At 46.6% G+C, this 20,197-nt stretch overlaps 1 protein-coding gene across 3 annotated transcripts in view; it reads right to left on the reverse strand.

The window, feature by feature from the left end:
* The window catches only part of ANKHD1 (ankyrin repeat and KH domain containing 1), a 1,723,611-nt gene that overhangs the window by 1,065,638 nt on the left and 637,776 nt on the right, over positions 1-20,197 (reverse strand). For all 3 annotated transcript variants that reach the window (XM_069652665.1, XM_069652666.1, XM_069652664.1), the window contains exon 11: positions 17,005-17,092. In XM_069652665.1, coding sequence (XP_069508766.1) covers positions 17,005-17,092 — 88 coding nt within the window. The remainder of the gene's footprint in view (positions 1-17,004; positions 17,093-20,197) is intronic.

The raw sequence follows: 20,197 nt of genomic DNA on the forward strand, positions 1-20,197 counted from the left end.
CAGGGAGTTCAAATAAATGTTAAATCATGTTTTAGATCTTAGGGAATTCTATATTTTTCCTATGGGTAATATTGCATCACTTTCGCACCCCCCCCCATCCCCATTCCATGCTACGTGTTAGGTGCTGACCACTATGTGGTAGGGCGTTCAATACCAGGGTTAGGGAGTGTCTATAAAACATTACTGTATGGTGCAAGTGTTAGGAAAGATGTTCTCTTTTGCACCTTTCCCTCCATTGACTTCAACGGCACACAATTCCTTTTGCTTGTTTTTGAACCTGTCCTGAATTTTTGAATGGAAGTAAAGCCTTCACCACTTTCCACCTACGGAAGTGTCCCTGGACTGCCCGACGAACCGACCAGCTCCCTCATGGACTACCTTGCTGCAGCCATCACTGTTCTGCAAGTCTCAGAACTTTGGTGGTCGCCATCTGGTGCCATAAGTCGCCTTCTCCTGAAAATGTTGCGTCCCAGCATCAAAGGCGGTACTACTGGAGCTGCTTCTTTGACTATGCCAGGAAAATCACCTGTTGCTGGACTGGATCTATCCTGCGGTGTCCTGAAGGGGTCTGCACTGTGAAAGTCTACATTCTTCATTCTGGCAATGCATCTCCAAGTTGAAATCGAATGGAAGAATCACTCAAACCCATTACCCCCTGGGTACACCTCACCCGAATAAAGGATGGAAGACAGTGTCGCCAGCGAGTCCTGGACAATCCATAGTGCGATCAGGGAAAATAAGAGTCAAGTAATCATAACTGTTCCTGTACTCCATAGTGTGCAAAGCACATTATCCCACAACTCCCTTTGTGCTCACCTTTGGTCATCGAACCTGCATCAAATATCATACCCCTGGACTGGCTTTGGGGCTTGCATAAAGGGGAGTAGTCACCTGTCTTTAGACAAATACTTATTTAACTTTGAATGAGTGTGCAATGGTTTTAAATTGCCATCACAGGCCCATTGCATTATTTTTGAGAATACCTTCCAATGTAAAACCTGTTTCGGAAGCTGTGACTTTTGAGGACTAGGACCCATGCATCTAAGAGCTAGACTTAGGAAATTGGGATTGTATTGGTTGTATTAACTGTATGTACATCCGATTATGTACCTGACTTTCATGGTTAAATACTGATTGATGCATTGAAAGTGAACCTACTAGTGAATGTATGTATTTGTGATATATGGTTGTGTGACCTGCTAGTTTCATTTCTTAATGTGTGTCGAAATCTAATAATTGTATTTTGATACTGACTGCAAGCTGAATTAGTGTGCAGAATGCTGTGTTGACTCCCAGAGTCCTTGGACCACTCTCAAGACTAAGCCTGGACTCTTCTTCCAGGTACCTTAATGGGTTTTTGCTAAACTCTCAGACTTGTTCACCATAACCTGAGTGGCTTCCTAAAATCTTCCTCCCAGGGTCCATTTCAGAAATCCTTCTGAACAGCAGACCCACTGTGGACTTACCTACTTGCTAGTGTGTATGGATCCCTGGTTCTCCCTCCCCGCCCCCACCCATGTTATTTTATGCAGGCTGCTTACCTCCGATAGAAGGCCCACATTGACATTGCAGTTAGGAAAGTCCTTGTATGTATTGTACTGTTTTACAATATGCTTGTATATATTTAATAAATTGTATCAATACTTTACTTTGTCCTGATATTATACGGGCTACTTCAATAAAGTATATATTTCAGTATATCAGAGTAGTGTATTTTCTAAAAGTGTGTGTGGACTAATGGTACCTCTGTGTGAAACCTACTAAACTGACCTCGAAGTTTAGTGGCATTGCTCTGACCAAGTTAAACTACACTGAAAGATGTTTGGCTTCCCCTTGTCAGGTGTGTTAGCCTTCCACCTGGGTTAGTGGTTGCATCATCCTCAAAAGGTGGTACAAAAACTGCCGTAACTGGTATCTTCAATTCCACTAAACAGGATCCTGAAATACTTTAAAAATAACATGTTATTTCCAAAATGAATATCAACTTTACTGAGGCAACATAAGCTTATAAACGAAAAATAAAAGCCGGTAAACTGAAGCCAATTAGAAAGTTGGCTCTCACTGTAGGACCGCAGTCCACTGTGGAATCTCAAAGATCATTTTATTAACATTTCGCTCTCAGTGTACTTTAGTGGTTCCATTTGAAAATGTCGCTGTGTAAAAGTCGCAAGGTAGCCAACTTTTGTTTGCCCGAGACCTAAAATTCCTTGCCCAAATATTCTGGCAGGGGTATAATGATATATTATCTCGAATCCTAGAATATTTTGGGGTAGTGTTCGACTGTCTGGAGGACCATTTTCACAGCAACATTACCACTGAATATCACTTTAGCAGCGAAGAAATCTTTATCACGACAACAATATTCATAGTTTTCGATTTAATGGGGAGGATGTGGAGGTGAAAGTAATTTCTTGTAAAAAAAAAAAAAAAGAAAAAAGTGTTTTACATCATGCTTTCACCACCACATGTCAGAAAACCAGTGCACATTCTCAATCTATCCCTGCTATAGTTCTCTTGTTTTAGAGTTTTTTTATAACCATCCTGGATTGGTTTTTGCCATCTTAATCTTTTCAAATGTTATTGAATAATATGTTGCATCATGAGCATTTGAGGAAATCTCACATTTTTTCAAATCTTGATTCAACTGAAGTAATATAGATAGGGCCATTTCATCAAATCAAAAGTGCAAAAAGATCTTTCTGCTACAGCTTAAGTGATGGGGCGGACGCAAGATTGACGAGTACTTAATTCATATGAAATATGATGCGCCGGAGAATAAACATGGAATAGTGTGGAGGATTTAAGAGCACACCACATGGATTTCATAAAGCTCCCTGGTTGATACAACGGCCAACAGGAAAGTTGCCTTCTATGAGAGATACAGTATATTTGATTCTGGCTATTAAATATTTTAAAAAAAAGGGGGCTGGCTGGCTATTAAATATAAGAAAAAAAAGGAGCTGGCTGGCTATTTAGAAAAAAAAGGAGCTGGCTGGCTATTTAGAAAAAAAAGGAGCTGGCTGGCTATTTAGAAAAAAAAGGAGCTGGCTGGCTATTTAGAAAAAAAAGGAGCTGGCTGGCTATTTAGAAAAAAAGGAGCTGGCTGGCTATTTAGAAAAAAAAGGAGCTGGCTGGCTATTTAGAAAAAAAGGAGCTGGCTGGCTATTTAGAAAAAAAGGAGCTGGCTGGATATTTGGAAAAAAAGGGGCTGGCTATTTAAAAAAAAAAAAAAATCAAGTTTAGTTCAACTCTCAAGGAAATGGTCTCATAAAAAAGTGGTACAAAGAAAACTGGGGAGCGATCACAACGATGATGTGATGCGCAGGGTGAGCTGCCAGTAATGCGAGTCCCAAAAATAGCTTAATTTCTTTTAGGAGGAGTGAGCAGATCTGGCAGGTGTGAAAAGGCCAATTATTGTGTCTTGAGAAGAGAGGAATGGAACCATCTCAGCTGGGGCTGAGAAGCCTACCATGGAGGCATCCAGAGCCTGTTCTACTCCCGAGATGGGCGAAGGCAGCAGGGAGGGCCCCCGTTTCCTGTTCCTCCAACTGTGCTGAAAAGTTTGAATGCAAACCACTTAACTAACCAGATCTCTTCTACACAACCCATGCCAGTCATTCTCCTTTTGCTTCATCGAAAATCATTTCAGAAGTCTCAAGCTCACAGCACACACCCAGAGAGTCTGAACCCAGCCGATCAAGGGAGGTGGAGAGAGTGAGGGGGTGAGAGAGCTGGAGAGAGTTAGCGAGAGAGACCACCAGAGAGAGCAAGAGAACAGATGAGTGACAGAGCTAGAGAGTGAGCGCAGGTGCAGGTCTTTTTGACGTTCGGTTTTTGGTCTGGCTAGTCAGCAGTTGCAGGATCTGATGGATCGGTACTGGACAGTTTGGCATGGATGTGGACTGAGACCAGACAGTCCTAGTACCCACATCTGAACACACGCATACAGCCGCTTGGCTGGGGAAAGCTGGAGCATTCCCTGGAAAAGTGGTCACCATAAATGGCAAATCCATGCGGGCAGGAAGAAAGCCAAACAACATTTCCAAAGGGCAGGAACACAATCTTGCGGCACAGGCATTTAAGAGTATATGGTAGTCTTTTTGGCATTAAGCAGTAAAATGCGAAAGTGGACAAAACAAAAAAAAAGAAAACCATTGTGCAAGTAACCGCAAAGTTACAAAAACCAATTTATAGGGACAAAGTGTCTCCACTTCTACCAACCTTCGCAATGAGGTAAAGTGTGCAGTGGTTGAAGTGTACAAAAAGTAGTAGTGGAACTATGTTCCCTGCTGGCCTGCCCCAGCTCCCTACAAACTCCATCGCCACACCCCTCCCATGCGCAATCCAAACCCCCAAACAAATGCACCTGCTGTTTAAGGGAACATTTGCGGAATGGTTTCTTTTTAAAATGAAAGTATAGGAAGTGTAAAAAGTAATTTATAAAAATGTAGAGAAGAATTGCTCCCGCGAACTCCCACCACTGCATGCAGGAGAGCAAATGTTCAAGGCAAAAGGCTGCATACACACGTGTATGCCACCTTTTGCCCTGCACTTTTCCACTCTGCAGTGCAAATGACGAAAATTCAGTGGCGGTGTCCTGTGCACGTTGAAGTGCATGCATACAGGTCCCTGCTGCTGAATTCACGGGGAACTCAAAAATGAGCCCCAACATGTCTTGCTCCCGTTTGAGTCCAATTTCCTAAATTCTTTCCTACGCTATTTTTGGAATCCGTCCACCACGGAATGGTGATTCAGGAAAACTCCAGGTAAGGAAGCACCACTACCTGAACACAGGTAAGAGGAAAAAAGGATGCAGGGACTCATTGTAGGTAGTGCTACCCAATGACCAAAACGAAACAGTATGTGACCCTTAATGGCATACCAAACAGCAGACAAAAACAGTTTCTACATACATATACTCTGTATTGTGGGGGGGGGGGGCGCGCGCAAGCCCGACCAAGATGGCAGCAGGCCTGTGAAGCTCCACAGCACCTACACTATCTGGTCCATTATCTGGAAGGTTTCCAGACCAGCACCTTGAGTAACTGAGCAGATTTAAACACAGTAGCCAAGTCTGGCAGAAGCAACCCCGAAGAAAATCGGAGCAGGATCACCCCATATGGTCGACGTCATCACAGCGACAAGAAGAGGCCCCGAGGACGAAGCGGAACAGAGGGGGAGCCGCCCCGGCCGCACACCACAGAGCTGGGCTGCCCTTGCGAGTATCCTCACCTCCAGGCTGTGCGCAGCCGGCATGGGACGGCTGACCCCTATAGGACCAGAAGAGATCCTGAGGACAGAGCAGAACGAAGGAGGGGCTGCCCCGGCCGCACACTACAGAGCCGGGCCTTCCTTGCAGGTACCCTCACCGCCGCACTGTACCAGCACTGAGCAGCGCAGTCTGCCAACATCGGAGCCCCCCAGCGACCAGCGGCCGCATGGAGCCGTGGCTGGTGGAGTCCTCCGTGTCCGCTAGGAACCCATTTCGGACGGGCGGATCCGGCGTCTTCCGGACACAACTCATATGGGCCCCGGGCAGGCCCGCAGGAGAAGACCGGGGCTGCAGCCACAATCAGTGCCATACCAAGGCACCTCAGAGGGATGCTGCGAGGAGGAGCCTCACTCGGACATGCCACGCAACAAATCTGGGAAGCCACCGGCGGACCGCCTACAACCCCATAACAGCCAGCAAGTACAGACTAGAGATACCCGCCGGGGTGCGACCATCACGACGCACATGGGGGGGAGGGGGCTTGGGCATGGAATGTCGGTGCCGTTCCAGGAGAGCAGAGGCTGCGGGAAGCCCGAGGGACCGCTGGATTCCGCAGCTGCCGCGCAGACACAAGTAAGATCATAGAGGGGGCTCCTACAACGGACAGTGTGCACCTCATCTATAGACAGGGCCATCATAAGAGGGTCAGAACACCTCAGGGAGTTCCTGAGCACGTTGGGCCAGTTTAGATCAACTGAACTATACAGTAGAAAGGCCCCTTATGAAACATCGGTCCTGCAAAGTACTGCATAGTGAGGAGGGGAGCACAGCAGAGCCTCGGAACACACAAGGTGACCTATTGACACTGGGCTCACTCGACACAAGCCAACCACATGGTCCGAATCAAAATAGGACTGCCCACACACTAGGATATTATCCGGGCCGTTAGGTGATTAACAGAGGCAGCATGGCCTTGCAGGGGTGATGACCATGTGGAATACAGGCACTGGCCTTTAAGCACAGAACGGACCCTTTACCGATAGCCAGGCTGCCCTGCCACCCAAAACACCACTGAAGGGATGTAGGGCACTTGAACTGGCAAGAACCTGAAGTGGTCCGGAGGGGGACACAGAACCTCAGATGGGGACCCCAGCAAAACCAGATAACGGCAGTGGAAGGGGAAACAGCAGAGCAAGGCTGCAAAAGACAGGGGCCCAATCCATGAAATTGCCCTGCGAAGGAGCAAAGTAAACTAGCTACTCTAACCAACATGACCCCCATGGCCTGCAAAAACCTTAATGCAAGGGGCCAGGTAACTACATAACGGGGTTAGTGTAGCCCCGCAATTACCTGAACAACTAAAGTCAACTCACTATAGCTGCGACAAACCAGCTAGAGAGACCAGAGGGCGATATGGCAGTTGAGATTAAAACCCCCACCCTGGTGCAGAGGGGCTGAGGACGCGAGGGGTACAACCGAAATCTCACGCACCCAAGATACCAGCTCGCCCACGAGTTCAGTCCAACAATATGTCCAAAGCCGGTAAAGGGGGCAAGCAACAAGGCAAGCTGCACTTTGAAACCCTACACGCAAAGAACACCAAAACAATGGAGGACTCACTGGAGACTCCGCCTCTGATGTCCTCCCCGGATCCAATGGCAGCATTCCAAGACATCAAGGCCATGCTTACACAGCTACAATCAGGCATACAGTCCCTAGTGTGGATCGAAAGACAGCTAGGAGGCATACCTGAAGAGGAAATAATATGGGCGGGAGACTACAATGCGGCATTAGATCCCTCCCGAGATCGTACGGGGGGAGCTTGCAGCCAAACACTAAAGGATTCAGTAAGCTCCTAGGCATGCTCTGAGTGTGGGGGGTAGTTGATGTGTGGAGGGTAAGGAATCCGGAGACATGTCAATTTACACATCGCACTGCCCCTCACAACTCTGCCTCGAGGCTCGACTTCCTAACATCACAAACAACTCTGGGTCAAACTACTAGCGTGGAAATTATGGCCTGCACACCGTCAGATCACGCCCCCATCATGTTAACCATTAACTTAGTTGGCCGCACGAGGGCCAGACCCCACCCCTGGAGGTTTACGAGCAAAGGACTCACGGACAGTCTTTAGAGATGGGCTGACGGTGGCCATAAACTCCTACTTCAATATCAATGAGGGGTCAGTGGACTCCGTGGGAACTCTATGGGAGGGGTTAAGTGAGTAATCCGAAGGGAGTGCATAGCAAGAGAATCTGGGATCATAAGGCAGATCAGGAGAGAACAAGCTGAAAATGAGTGTCACATCCTGGCACAGAGGGAGATAAAATACCTATGGGACAGGACGGCACCCGGGCAGTATGGGGAGGGTCAGGCACCAGGAAGATTCATTGCAAGAGTGACCAGGAAGGGAGGTCAAGAGGGCAGAATAGCAGCAATAGCTGATGAGAATGGGGAGGACCAGTTTGAAGACCTGAAAATAGTCCAGGAGTTTCAGAGATTGTACACAGGCATGTACTCTACTCAATCACATGCCTCCCAGGCAGACATGCACTAAAATACTGGTGCACAGATGAGCAGCAGGAGTTGTTGAACTGGCCATTGACTTTGGAAGAGGTCGTAGGAGCAATTAAAGCTTTGCCATCTGGGAAATCCCCTGGCCCGATGGGTTCACGGCCAAATTTTATAAATATTACACCGATAGACTGGACCCTTATCTGTTGCGGGTCTACCAACAAGCCGTGGATAAAGGGCACTTGCCGGACTCTGAGAGGCGGAAATGCTGGTGCTTTTGAAGCCTGGGAAACTGGACGACTGCTCATCCTACCGCCCGATATCACTTCTCAACCTTGAGATTAAAATATTGGCCAAGATACTGGCGACCAGACTATCACCACTGATGTCAACAATGGTTAGAGCGGATCAAGTGGGCTTCATCCCGGGGCAATCAACTTCTTATGGGTTGTGGAGGATGTTTGGCCTAATAGCGGCACTTCCGCATGATGCCACAAAAGCATTCGACTCAATCATGTTCACAGTCTTGCATCGCCTTCGGAGAAATGTTCATATCCCTGATATCTATATTATATAAAGACCCTGTGGCAAAGGTGAGAGTAAATGGACAGGAGACTAGTCTAATAACACTCGTGTGTGGAACACGTCAGGGATGCCCATTATCCCCCCTGCTATTCACACTGGCGATAGAACCACTGGCCGAAAGGATGAGGGAACTGCATCTACACAGAGGGGTAGACTACACAACCACAGGGTGGTAATGTTGTATGCGGACGACGTGGTGGTGTTTGTATGGGACCCCAGTGCCAACCTTGATCCGATTATGCTAGAAGTTTAGCAATATGGAGAACTGTCCGGTCTTAAAGTGAACGCCAGTAAGTTGACCATATTCCCCTTAACAGACGTAGTGGGAAGATTTCAGGATAATGGGGGTTCCAATGGGACCTACGACAAACTAGCTATCTGGGGATCATAATAGCCAGGTATGAGGAGACGGTTATATCATAGTAACTACATAAAAACTCTGGAAATTGCTAAATCAGCTATACTTGGATGGAACACCCTTCCACTCAACCTCTATGGCAGGATATCGGAGGTTAAGATGACCATAATCCCCAGATTTCTTTATATGTTAAGTCCACTTGTAAAGCGTGCGGTAACCCGGGGGTATCATGGCGCTAGTGAGGAGTTCCTAGCCAGGAACCACTCAAGCCTAGAAAAGGAGTTAACAGTCTTTCTAAAGGCTAGGTAGTTAGGAATTTTCTTGACGGTCCTTGGGAGTTCATTCCACAACTCTGCAGCTGCAACAGAGAAGGCACGTCCACCAATCCGGGCACATTTGTATATGGGAACCGCTAGCAGATCAGCAGAGACTGAGCGCAGTGACCGGCGAGGAGCATATGGCGTGAATTTCGCCTGGAGATATTCAGGCCCTTGGCCATGTAGAGCACGGTGGCCAAAGCAAATTGCCTCAAAATTAACTTGTCGAGTCACCGGGAGCCAATGCAGGACTCGGAGAACCGGAGATATTTGGCCTCCATATGGGGAGCCAGTGGCAACCCGAATGGCCAGATTTTGGAGTCCTTGCAGCCGGTGGATCACTCCCTTAGGTTGGGCAAGGTAAAGGGAATTAAAATAGTCCAGTCGCGAGATCACCATAGCCGCCACCACAGGGGGGGTGCAGGGATCATAGGAAGCACCTTTTTAATGTTTTAGTTGAAAGTGGCCGGCGTGGCATACAGCTGTTACTTGCTTGTCCATAGACAAGGAGGCCGACAGTATTATCCCAAGGTTTTTAACCTTGTCCATCGGGGTGGGAAGGGGACCCAGGGAAGAAGGCCAGAAAGAAGACACCCAAAGTGAAGGGTCAGGAGGACAGCCCACCACCATCACCTCAGTCTTGTGGCCGTTCAATTTGAGCCAGTTGTGGTCCATCCACTCTCCCACGGCCGCCAGGCACCTGCGCTGGCACGACAACACCTCAGCCTGATCATGGTCTAAACGGATCAAGATCGGAGTGTCGTCGACATACGAATAGCACCAGATGCCAAAGGAGCAGATGAGACGCATAAGAGTCCAGATATAGATGTTGAACAAAATCGGAAACAAGGAGGAGCCTTGCGGTACTCCGCAACTGAGGTGAGAGGGGACAGAAGAAAAGGGAGGCATAGCGAGAGTCTGGGTGCGATCCGCCAGGGAAGAGGTGAACCAGGCTAGTAGCTGCCCAGATATTCCCATCTGGGCAAGGCGGGACAACAGGATGGAGTAGTCAACAGTTTCAGAATCAGAGCCCCACTCCACCTGCGTCCACAAGCCTGGCCATCTCATCCTGGAGGCCGACCAGAACACTCGGAACCCAGATTGGGCAGAGTCAAGCAAGAATGAGGATTCAAGATATATGGAGAGTAAAGGTGACACCAGTGAATCTAACAATTTGGACAGGAAAGGAAGATGAGAAATAGGGCAGAAATTAGATAAGCTGGGCGGATCAAGAAAGGGTTTCTACAAGAGAGGGATCACTCTAGCAGCCTTCAGTTCTTGAGGCACCAGTCCAGATTGGCAAGAGTTATTGATGGCTGCCTTGATTTCCGCAAGAAGAGCCGGGGCGATCTGTTTGATCACTGCCAGCGAGACAGCGTCCGAGGGAGAGCAAGATTTAATTCTAAGAATGGCAGTAAGAACTGAATCTTCTGAGAACATAGGGAAAACAGACCAGCAGGAGCAGAGAGTTGTTCCAAGTGGAGGTGGCAAGCGACGTGGAGATGTTCCGGCTAATAGTATTAATTTTCGCAATAGAATACTGGGATAGAGCATCACAATTCCTGAGATGGGGTGACAGTCAATTTTTTCGGACGAGACCAGCGAGTTCACTGAAGAAAAAAAGAGCTCCAAGTTGACATAGGACTACATTTTTTCAGCAATATATGCCGCTTTGGCTGTTTTAATGGCTGCTGAGTATTCGATTAAGCATGCCTTATATAGTTTCTTTTGAGTGTGGTCATAGGCTTTGCACCATTGTCTCTCGGCCTGTCTTAATTTAAGCTGTGCTGCTTTTAGATGGTCCGAGAACCAGGGTTCTGCGGGTAGCCTGCGGGGTTGGATCAAACGCGGAGGAGCCACCATATTGGCAGCTTCTTCTAAGGCCTGGGAAAGAAGGGAGAGCGAGGCTGCAGGATTGGACCTGCATTTAACCCTAAATAAGGATGCCTTGCTCTGGGTATCAATGGAGCACTTCTAGCAAAGCCAGAGCCAGATTTTTGCCATGGGGATCTTTGGCAGCCGCCCAGGTGCTTCCAAAATGCAGGACAGCAGCAAATTATCAGACCATTGTATAGGTTCTGTGGGCTGTACAGTCAATTGTGTTATGAGCAAAAATCAGGTCTAACGTATTGCCTAACTTGTGTGTAGGAGTGTTGACAAACTGATCTAGATCATGTAAGCTGTCTAAGAATAGTTCAAGTGCGGGTGGCATGAGTTGGTTGCATTTTATGTGAAAATCGCCTAGAACAATGAGGCGAGTGTGTTGTACTTGAAAGTGAGCTAATAGGTCAGGAAAACCTCCAAGGAAGTTGCCTGAAGGGCCAGGCGGGCGGTATACCAACAATAAATGGTATGTCATGGCAGGGGAAACAGTGCACCTCACCAGGAGAGCTTCCATGGTCAGATTATGGGGGCAATTCAGCTGAGTAATGGAGTGATCATCCCTGAGGATGACAGCAATCCCACCACCACGGGGGGCTGGGGGGGGGGGGAGAGAGATCGATCTGCCTGAATATTAAGATAGCCGGAAGGAATGGCCTGAACAAGGGAAGGGGCAGAGGTGGCCTGCAACCAAGTCTCTCTGAGACAGCATGGCGGGGCAACGGTCAGACGAAGAGACCACACTTCGTTGGCATGCATAGGAAGCAAGCGCGTGTTAAGGAGCATTAAAGAGAGAAGCCTAGACTTATCTGCTTCTATCAGCAGAAAATGGGAGGGGGGGGGGGTAATTGTGCCAGCCTCTAGGGAATATACAAGTGTGAGGGCTAAGCCAGAAGTTGAGCCTTAGAGTATTGCAGACGCCGAGGCGCCACGACATGAACAGGCAGACGGGCTTGCCTTAAGCGCGCCTTCGGGGTATATTCCTAAATGCACCCACGACAGTACCCAAGAAACATTTACGGGAATTGATATCAGCAGTGACACAATTCATCTGTGCAGGCAAACAGGCAAGGATATCCTGGGACAAACTCACAGCACCTGTGCAGGAGGGGGGCCTAGCACTACCAGAATTTGAATTATACTATTATGTGGCAAAGGCTGGGTTTCTTCTATACTGGTATGGGGCAAATAGTGACAGGAGACACGTAGAGATTGAAAGGGCACTAGCGACACCGGCAATGCTATGATCAATAATTCTTACCACCTCAAATCGGTCACACAAAACTACACACATGGTAGATTGAAATGCAGAGCATGGACCCTCCTAGAACACAAAATCAAAGGGGCTATAATCTATTCACCCACACTCCCTGTCATACATATCCCGGATGTCCCCCTGTTCAGCGAGATATGATTTGTATCTTTGATTAAGAGACTAGGGGTGAGGAAATTTGGACAACTATTCCCCAATGGAATATTTATAACGATGGAACTACTGAAGGAAATGGGATACATGTCTGCGCTGGACATCTTTTTGTACTATAGGTTGCAAGTGACTCTATAGCAACTATTTCCATCCTTCCCCGAACAATCACAAACATATTAGACAGCATGGTGCGGGGGACTATGGGACATTGGTTAACATCTGTATTGTATGCAAGGGCTCTGGCTAATAGACCCGCAAACAAAACCAACTGAAGGGTGACCTGGGAACGGACACTGGGGAAAGAAATATTGGAAGCAGTGTGGGGATACTGCTGTGAGATCAGGAAGGGAGCCGTCTGCACTAGATTCAAACTGATTCACTAAGTATTTGCATCAATACTACTACACTACGGCCCAACTAAGGGAATTCTTCCCACAGGCCACTGGGAGATGCATTAGATGCAAACACAACAGGTTTTTTTTCATGCAGCGCGAAGCAATCAGACAATTCTGGGAACATGTTTTCGAGGTGATTGGGGCCATTACAGGGCGGGAGATAACACCTAACCCAGAACTGGCCCTACTGTGCTACACCAAATGAATACTGAGAAGCACTAGTTAACTGGTGGGCCTTATTTTGATACTGGCCAAACAGACGGTGACAATGGCGCGGAGCGGGAAAAAATGCCCGACAGCCACCCAATGGTCCAAGGACATTCTGTACTGCAATGATATGGAGACTAGGTGGGGCAACATGCAGGGCAATCGGTGGGGAGATAGACAAATGAAGGGGTGCATACAAGCAATATCTGATCAAGCAATCTGACAATGAAGATGGTGAACCTCCTTGGTCACAAGATACACCCCAGCAGATTCAGCACGAAAGATAGTGTCTACTGACATACTACCGTCCTCTCTGTGAAGAGGAAACACATCCAGCAGGCACTCGGCCGATCCGAACTTCCAGTAGAAGGTTGAACCGGACAGCAGCGTAATCTCAGACCACTAGTCGCAGTACTCGCATATATGTGGTCAGAAGTTAATAATCCATGGCATAAAAAGTACTGCCGGAACACATTTAACGACCAGAAGAAAGAAGAAAGTTCCGATTGACTGTACCGGGGTGGGTAAGGAACAAAGGGGCATTAGGTTATTGTTGATTTGTGTTGTATTAAATGCCAATATAAAGAATTAAAAAAATATATATACTCTGCATATACAACCCCCATAAGTTACGCAAATGGTAAAGCACGGAACAAAAAAATAGCCAATTTATCGCTTATTTGGATTATCAGGCTACTGAGGATACCCAGAAAACAATGCAATTAAAGGCTCGCCCCCCCCCCCCCCACCAACCTTCAGGTGAGCATATCTCCACGAAGCAGCAGCCTTATTAGTCATTCAGTTGTGGGATTCCTCAAGGATCTGTACTTTCCCCTATACTTGTTTATATACATTAGATGCTGCCGCCACCGCCTCCTCCTCCTCCTCCTCCTCCTCCTCATTCGCTTCAATGGATTTAGATTTTACTCCTATGCTGATGACACCCAGCTGTTGGTTCGTCTTGATCTTACTCGTCCCGACACTGCTGCCCGGCTGAGCAGCTGCCTGGAGGACCTGGGAGCATGGATGGCACTAAACTCACTCAAACTAAACGGGAACAAGACAGGTCTGGGAGGTGGGCACCACATGCCCTCTATTTTTGGACCCAGACCTCTGGCCTACCTCTCTTGGCCCGTTTCCCGTTCCGTCCACTACTGTGAAAAATCTCGGGGTTAAGCTCTCCTCCTCCCCATCTATGGCCGATCAGGCTGCTGCTGTCAGTAAAACTGGCCATTCTAAACTCCGGGTATTGAGGAAAGTTCTCCCTTTTATCCCTACCCAATTCCATGCTCTTGTAGTTGCTGCTCTAGTTCTGAGTAGAATTGATTACTGTAACTCACTATTATGGTCAACCGGTCTATATTGTAAATAGACCAGCAGCTTCAAACTGCTGCTGCTAGAGCAGTTTACTGCCCCCCCCCCATTGTACCCATATGACACCTGTACTCAGAAAATTGCACTGGCTTCCTGTGGAGAAGCAGATCTTGTTCAAATCACTGTATTGTCCATCGCACCTTCTATAAACAAGGAGCTGTATATTTCCAGGAAAAGTTCTCCCAATATGTACCCTCACGCACCTACGTTCCCAGTCTGCGTCACTGCTTTTGGTTCCTCATATTAGGCTGGCTAGGATAGGGGGACGTTCTTTCTTGGTGGTGGCCGCAAGGTCCTGGAATAAACTCCTGTTCACGCTGCGTGTGACTACTGATCACCTCTCGTTCTGGCATTCTCTTAAAACAATGCTTTTCGAGTGCCCTTCAGCTCCTCTACTCTCAGTGCCATGGTGCCCCCGGGTATACGTGTGCTTTATAAGTTTGTGTAACATAACATTCAGGAAAGGTCACAAAACAAGCGTGGCTCTAGGGAAACAGTGACAACACCAGGTCATCTTCCCCATTCTCAGGAACCAAACATAGCAGAGAACAATCTTGCCCTCTCCTCTGGTATATATATCCCAGAGCATTGTTGTCTGGCTCACCTCTGTTCTACCAACTTTGTGAAAAGGTGGCAGACAGCAGACAGAGAACAAGGGAATTCAGATCCACAGAAGAATTCAGAATTGGTGAGAACTCCATGGATTTTATGAATGAGTCCACCGTCCCGACATGCAACGCCACAGTCTATGCATACCAGACTCCAAAAACAGGCAATGGGGTGGCCATTTTACTCATCAGGAATTACCATAGAGGCCTTGCTCCATTTTAGCTCCTGCCTATAACCATACACACACCCCCAGTCACCCAACTCATGCCCCCTACTAACTTGCACAGCTCACCTGAAATTTGCCTTTTTTTTTTTAAACAATTACATGTGGACTACAGAGTGTTGTCATCATTTTGGTCGAAATGCAGGATTATTGCATGTATATGAAAGTGATGCCAAAACACTAGCACAAGACATACCAGAAAAGGCTTACTCACTACGGTGGAGCTGTTGTCCACGGGCAAGCCCATCACTCCAGCATTGCTGCATACCATAACTAGTAACCATAACTAGCAAGCATGACAATAGTGTACATGCAGTGGGGCAACATGGCCCATGAGCACGAGATACACTTTAATTGCATAGGGTGCGTAGCACATCGCTCACTGCCACCACATGCTTGCTACCCCTCTTGGAATGGTAACAACTAGCTTTGCCAACATTTGCCTGCCCCATGCTCCCCGTTGTGGCTTGACCGCCTTGGAATCGGCTTTGCCATTGCAGATGTCAGATACAGTAAAAAGAAAAACGCATGCTACTACTTCTTCACATCACGGGCAATACAGTGAATTTCCTGTCCAGCTCATACTGGCTTATAGCTTCCAAATGATCTATCCATCTATCAATTTATCTCTGCAGCCCTCACCACCTATTTCAAACAAACACTTGACAAATATTAGCTTTGAACAATTCAATATCTAGAAAGGATGGAGCACAACTCATCCAAGTTTGGCACTCAAAGCAATTTTGTGCCAACTACGTCAAACCCCTCCACGACCTTGCCCCAACACTCGATAACGAGCACAATCATGGTATGGCAGAAAGATACGCAAAATGTATGAAATTGTGTTTAAAGAATATGCTTAGAGACAGTACTTTCAACTGTAAGGTCCACAGGGATCCAAATCATTGACTCGAGGGCACCTGCCCCCTCTATGAAGCCTAATCTGACACATGCAAACAACCACATTCAAAAGCAGGCACCCAAGACAAACCTGTCGCGGAAGACTGCTGGTGAACGCAACCACTTCCATCTGTCTGCTGGTAGACCTGCAACATGCCCCTGTATTATAAACCAACAGCTCCTAGTACACAAGAGGTTGCAATCACTTCCGTTGGCTGCTGTATTTGAAGATGTTCCGCACATCTCAGGCAAGCAAATGCAGTCACTTCATTGAATGTATCACACACCCACATGCCGTCTGAACACACAGATGTACTCAACAATGCTGTGTGACCTGCCCCTGTAAACTTGCCTGCTGCAACAGCTTGATCGCCAACATCGAGACGCAACATCTTCCGAGTGACAGCATGTCCAAAGGAGCTGTGACTAGGCCTGCGCACTGAGGTAATTTGTGCTTACGTTAGAAAGGCGTAGATGCAGCTGCACAGACTACATGACCTCACACAGTTTACAAAGTCCCGACGTGTTCCTTCATGACTTCTTCCTTCCTCTACTCTTATTTAAAAAAGAAACCACTCAGGAGCGATTTCTTTTTAAAATAAAAGTAGAGGAACGGTAAAAGTTGAAAAGAAAAGCATAGGAGCATCGCTCCCACACACCTCCCAACACAAGCAATTTCTAACCAGAAAGGAGCAGAGCAAGACTGTAGACTGTATCACTTTAGTTCCATCAAAGGCAATAAGTTCACATATTTGGTATTGCTAGACTTTGCATAACTGGGCTGAATGTAATGATGTTTAGAAACCATGCAATGTCCATTTTACCAGCCATACAAATTGGTAGATAATCAACATAACATAGGTAAATGGCTATGATGAACAGTACACAATTATATACTGTCATTATAACATCGGTGTTAAAATCTAAGAGCAACGATACTACTTAAAACAGTTCACAAGTACTTTTTTCAAATTAATTTAATGCAATGATTGTTGCAAATTACCTTTGCTAATGAGAAATTGAACAGTGCATAAATGCCCAGCTCTGGCAGCCTTCATCAAAGGTGTTCGTCCTCCTTCAGATTCATGTTCCTGTATCAAATTAACAGACCGTATTAATAAGTTGTTCAGGGTACATTTTTACATGATCACACAAAACTTCCTTCTCCAAAGCCTGAAAAGAGCGGTGCATTTTTCAGCACTCTTTGTGAGAGTCCTTAAGACTCCTAAGTCAGGGGTAATCCCCATAGTGTCCCCTCTGTTAATCTTGTGGCTAGGTTGGTGGCAGCTTGTTTGTTTAATATGGCTTCCAACTTGTAAATATTTTTCCTGGCTGGGGTCCTTTGTGACCCACTACACCATTAAAAAAATGTTAAGGTAGTCTGTTTTCACCGTAGACCTGAGGGACCACATGACTATCGTCCCTGTGTGTGGGGGGGGGGGAGGAAGGGACAATACTTGGCACCCAGTACCTGTATCCCAGAACTATGGGCTGCAGTCAGCTGGAATCTAGTTCTGACAGGAATATGCAGATTCCTATTGGGGACGGTGTGCAAAGAGAATGTGCGCGAAGCGTGTGTGTGTATGGGTGGGCACGTATGGGCGCGTGTGTACATGCGTATGGGCGCATATGTGTTTTTGTGCACGTGCGCGTATAAAATTAACAGTACTTTGATTCTAGAGTCACCTTTTGGGGCCCCTCAAAATTATTTGTGTGGTCAGTTGGACATCTCCTAAAGTCCCCCTGCCATTACGACCCTTTATAGCTTAATTAAGGCAAAGTTCATGGTATCTCAAGCTCCTCATTATTTACCTAGGTTGATTTGATCACCCTACGCAGGTTTTAGAGTATGTTGGTGGCAGAAATATTTTAGTTTTGGCTTCACCAAAGGCGCAAGCCATTTTAACACATTGGTAGCTCAATGTACTTTTTTTATAGCCACTGGGTGAACCAATGAGCATTTTTAAAATCTTGCTCATGCCCATTTTGTGTTTGAGCTTCCTTTAATCAGGGTTACCACAAGGTAGGCTTAAAAAGGCTATTCTGTTTACATGATATCTTCATGAGTCAATGTCGGACTCATTATCCTTAACTGGTTTTGAACAATATAGGTTCCTGGACTATCCCTCTCACTTCCTGTGATGGTGGCTTTAGACAAGGAGCCAACCAGAATGGTTTCTCTTCTCGTCCTCCATTCCCCCTACCCCCACCACCCAATGTGGTGATTGGCTGGCTGGCCTTTGGCAAAATTCACTGCGCAAGGGACATTTCAGCTATGTCCTCCTCCCTCTTGCCGTTTCATTACTGCAAATTTGAGGTGGCAGGTTAGTATGCTCTTTATAAACCATAAGGTGCAGCTTGTAAGAACGTGACGCTCAGCATGTTGTACTGCACCTCCTTAATGGACTCTAAGGCTTTAAACTTTCATTCCATTGATTTGGGAGATAAGGCCACCCACACTTGGAGGACTTGCTTTCAAATCATACAAATCTTTTTTCTGCTATATGGTTGAAGGCTTGCCGTTGCATTGCTGTGCCGTGCCAATTCAACCTTTACAATAGTATTTACAATAGACAAAATGCAAAATGAAAAAGAAAAAACAGAATAGTGACCTCTTCCTGGAGCATCACAGACTCTTGCTAAGGTTTAATTCCTCTTTAAGATGCAACTACAACAAGACTCAGTGAGCGGAGTGCACTGTTTACAAGTTTTAAGTGGTTAATAAACTGTAATTAGCCATATAGTTATGCATTTTCAGATCAGTGCACATGATGGTACAAAGGCAGTGCCTAGAACTTTAAACTCCCTCTCAAACCGGCCATCAAAATAAATCTTTTAAAAAACTCACAAGCTTAAGCAATGACATTTTTAACCCCTCTATTGGGGAGCTTGTGCATGTCAGGTTCTTGGTATTAGCCTCCCCATTGTTAAGAATGTGAAATGCATGTTGTGAACGCATTTAATGACATTTGTATATAGAACTGAAGAAAAGGCATGCAGCAGTAAAGGTGTTAAAAACTGCAAAAAGTATTACTGCAAGTACGATTCTGTAAAACGAGTTTGTTTCCAAGGAAGACTGCATTATTTTCCCTAAAGAGGGCTTTAAACTAGGAAAAAGAATTGAATGTTGGTTAAACTGCACCTCTGGTGTTGTCTTGAATGTTGTGTTATCTTTTTCCAGGATAAGTCTACAACCAAGGTGCTCGGAACCTTTTTAAAAGATTATATGGTGAGGGATTAGGAAATCAACCTGCTAGTGGTAGGCAGTGTTTCCTTTAAGGTAAACTAACCGTTCCACTGGAAGCCAGGCAGAGTAGTTAAGGCTTCACACTCAGGAGAGTAAAGCAATGGCAATAAAGGTACAGAACACATATGCAAAGGCCACAACACTGAAATGTACACAGTACATTATTGAAAAAATGAAAAAATAACCTTCATGGCGATTCAGGTTCTCTTAGTCCAGGCTCTCCCTCCTTCATAACTAGTTGGGAACGCCAGCAGGTGGGCCAGAAAAGCTGGCTGAAAAGGTCCTACTTCACAAGTGGGTCCCTCCACGTGCCGGGCCCAAGACGTTACCCTCACGTCACCACCGGTCCACTCCCAGTTCTAGTAGTTCCGCCGAAGCGGTACAATGTTAAGTACATGCGTACTGCAGGGGATTGCAGGATGGTGTTGTGAAGGAGGGAGAGCCTTGACTAACAAAACCTGAATCGCCATGAAGGTAATTATTCATTTCTCTGTCATCCTGGCTTTCCCCTCCTTCCCAAATGGTTGGGACCAGACTAAAAAGCCTTTGAATAAGCAAGGGTGGAGGAGACAGCATGTACAGGATTTAGGCAAATTGTGGAGTACCTCTTGGCCGAATTTGGAATCATTTGTGGACGATGTGTCCATAGCATAGCGCTTGCAAAAGGCAAGCAGGGTAGCCAAGGTAGCTCCTTTGCAGGTGTCTACAAAGGGAACGTGCCTGGAAAAGACTACACAGGCTGCCTTGGATCCCGTAGAATGAGTCCGAAGTCTCTCCGGAGTCGCGAGCCCTTTCAAGTCGTAAGCCTTGGAGATACAGGAGACAACCCATGTTGCAATTATGCAATGTCTCTTCTGCCGCAGACACATTTGGTCTAGGAAGAAAAACAGGAAGACCTATTTCCTGGTTTTCACAATTGCAGTAAAGCACTCAAGGGTGTAATTTTTGT

This window comes from Ambystoma mexicanum, chromosome 3p (genome assembly GCF_040938575.1).
Source record: "Ambystoma mexicanum isolate Mex_15411 chromosome 3p, UKY_AmexF1_1, whole genome shotgun sequence".
In the NCBI taxonomy this organism is placed as follows: Eukaryota; Metazoa; Chordata; class Amphibia; order Caudata; family Ambystomatidae; genus Ambystoma; species Ambystoma mexicanum.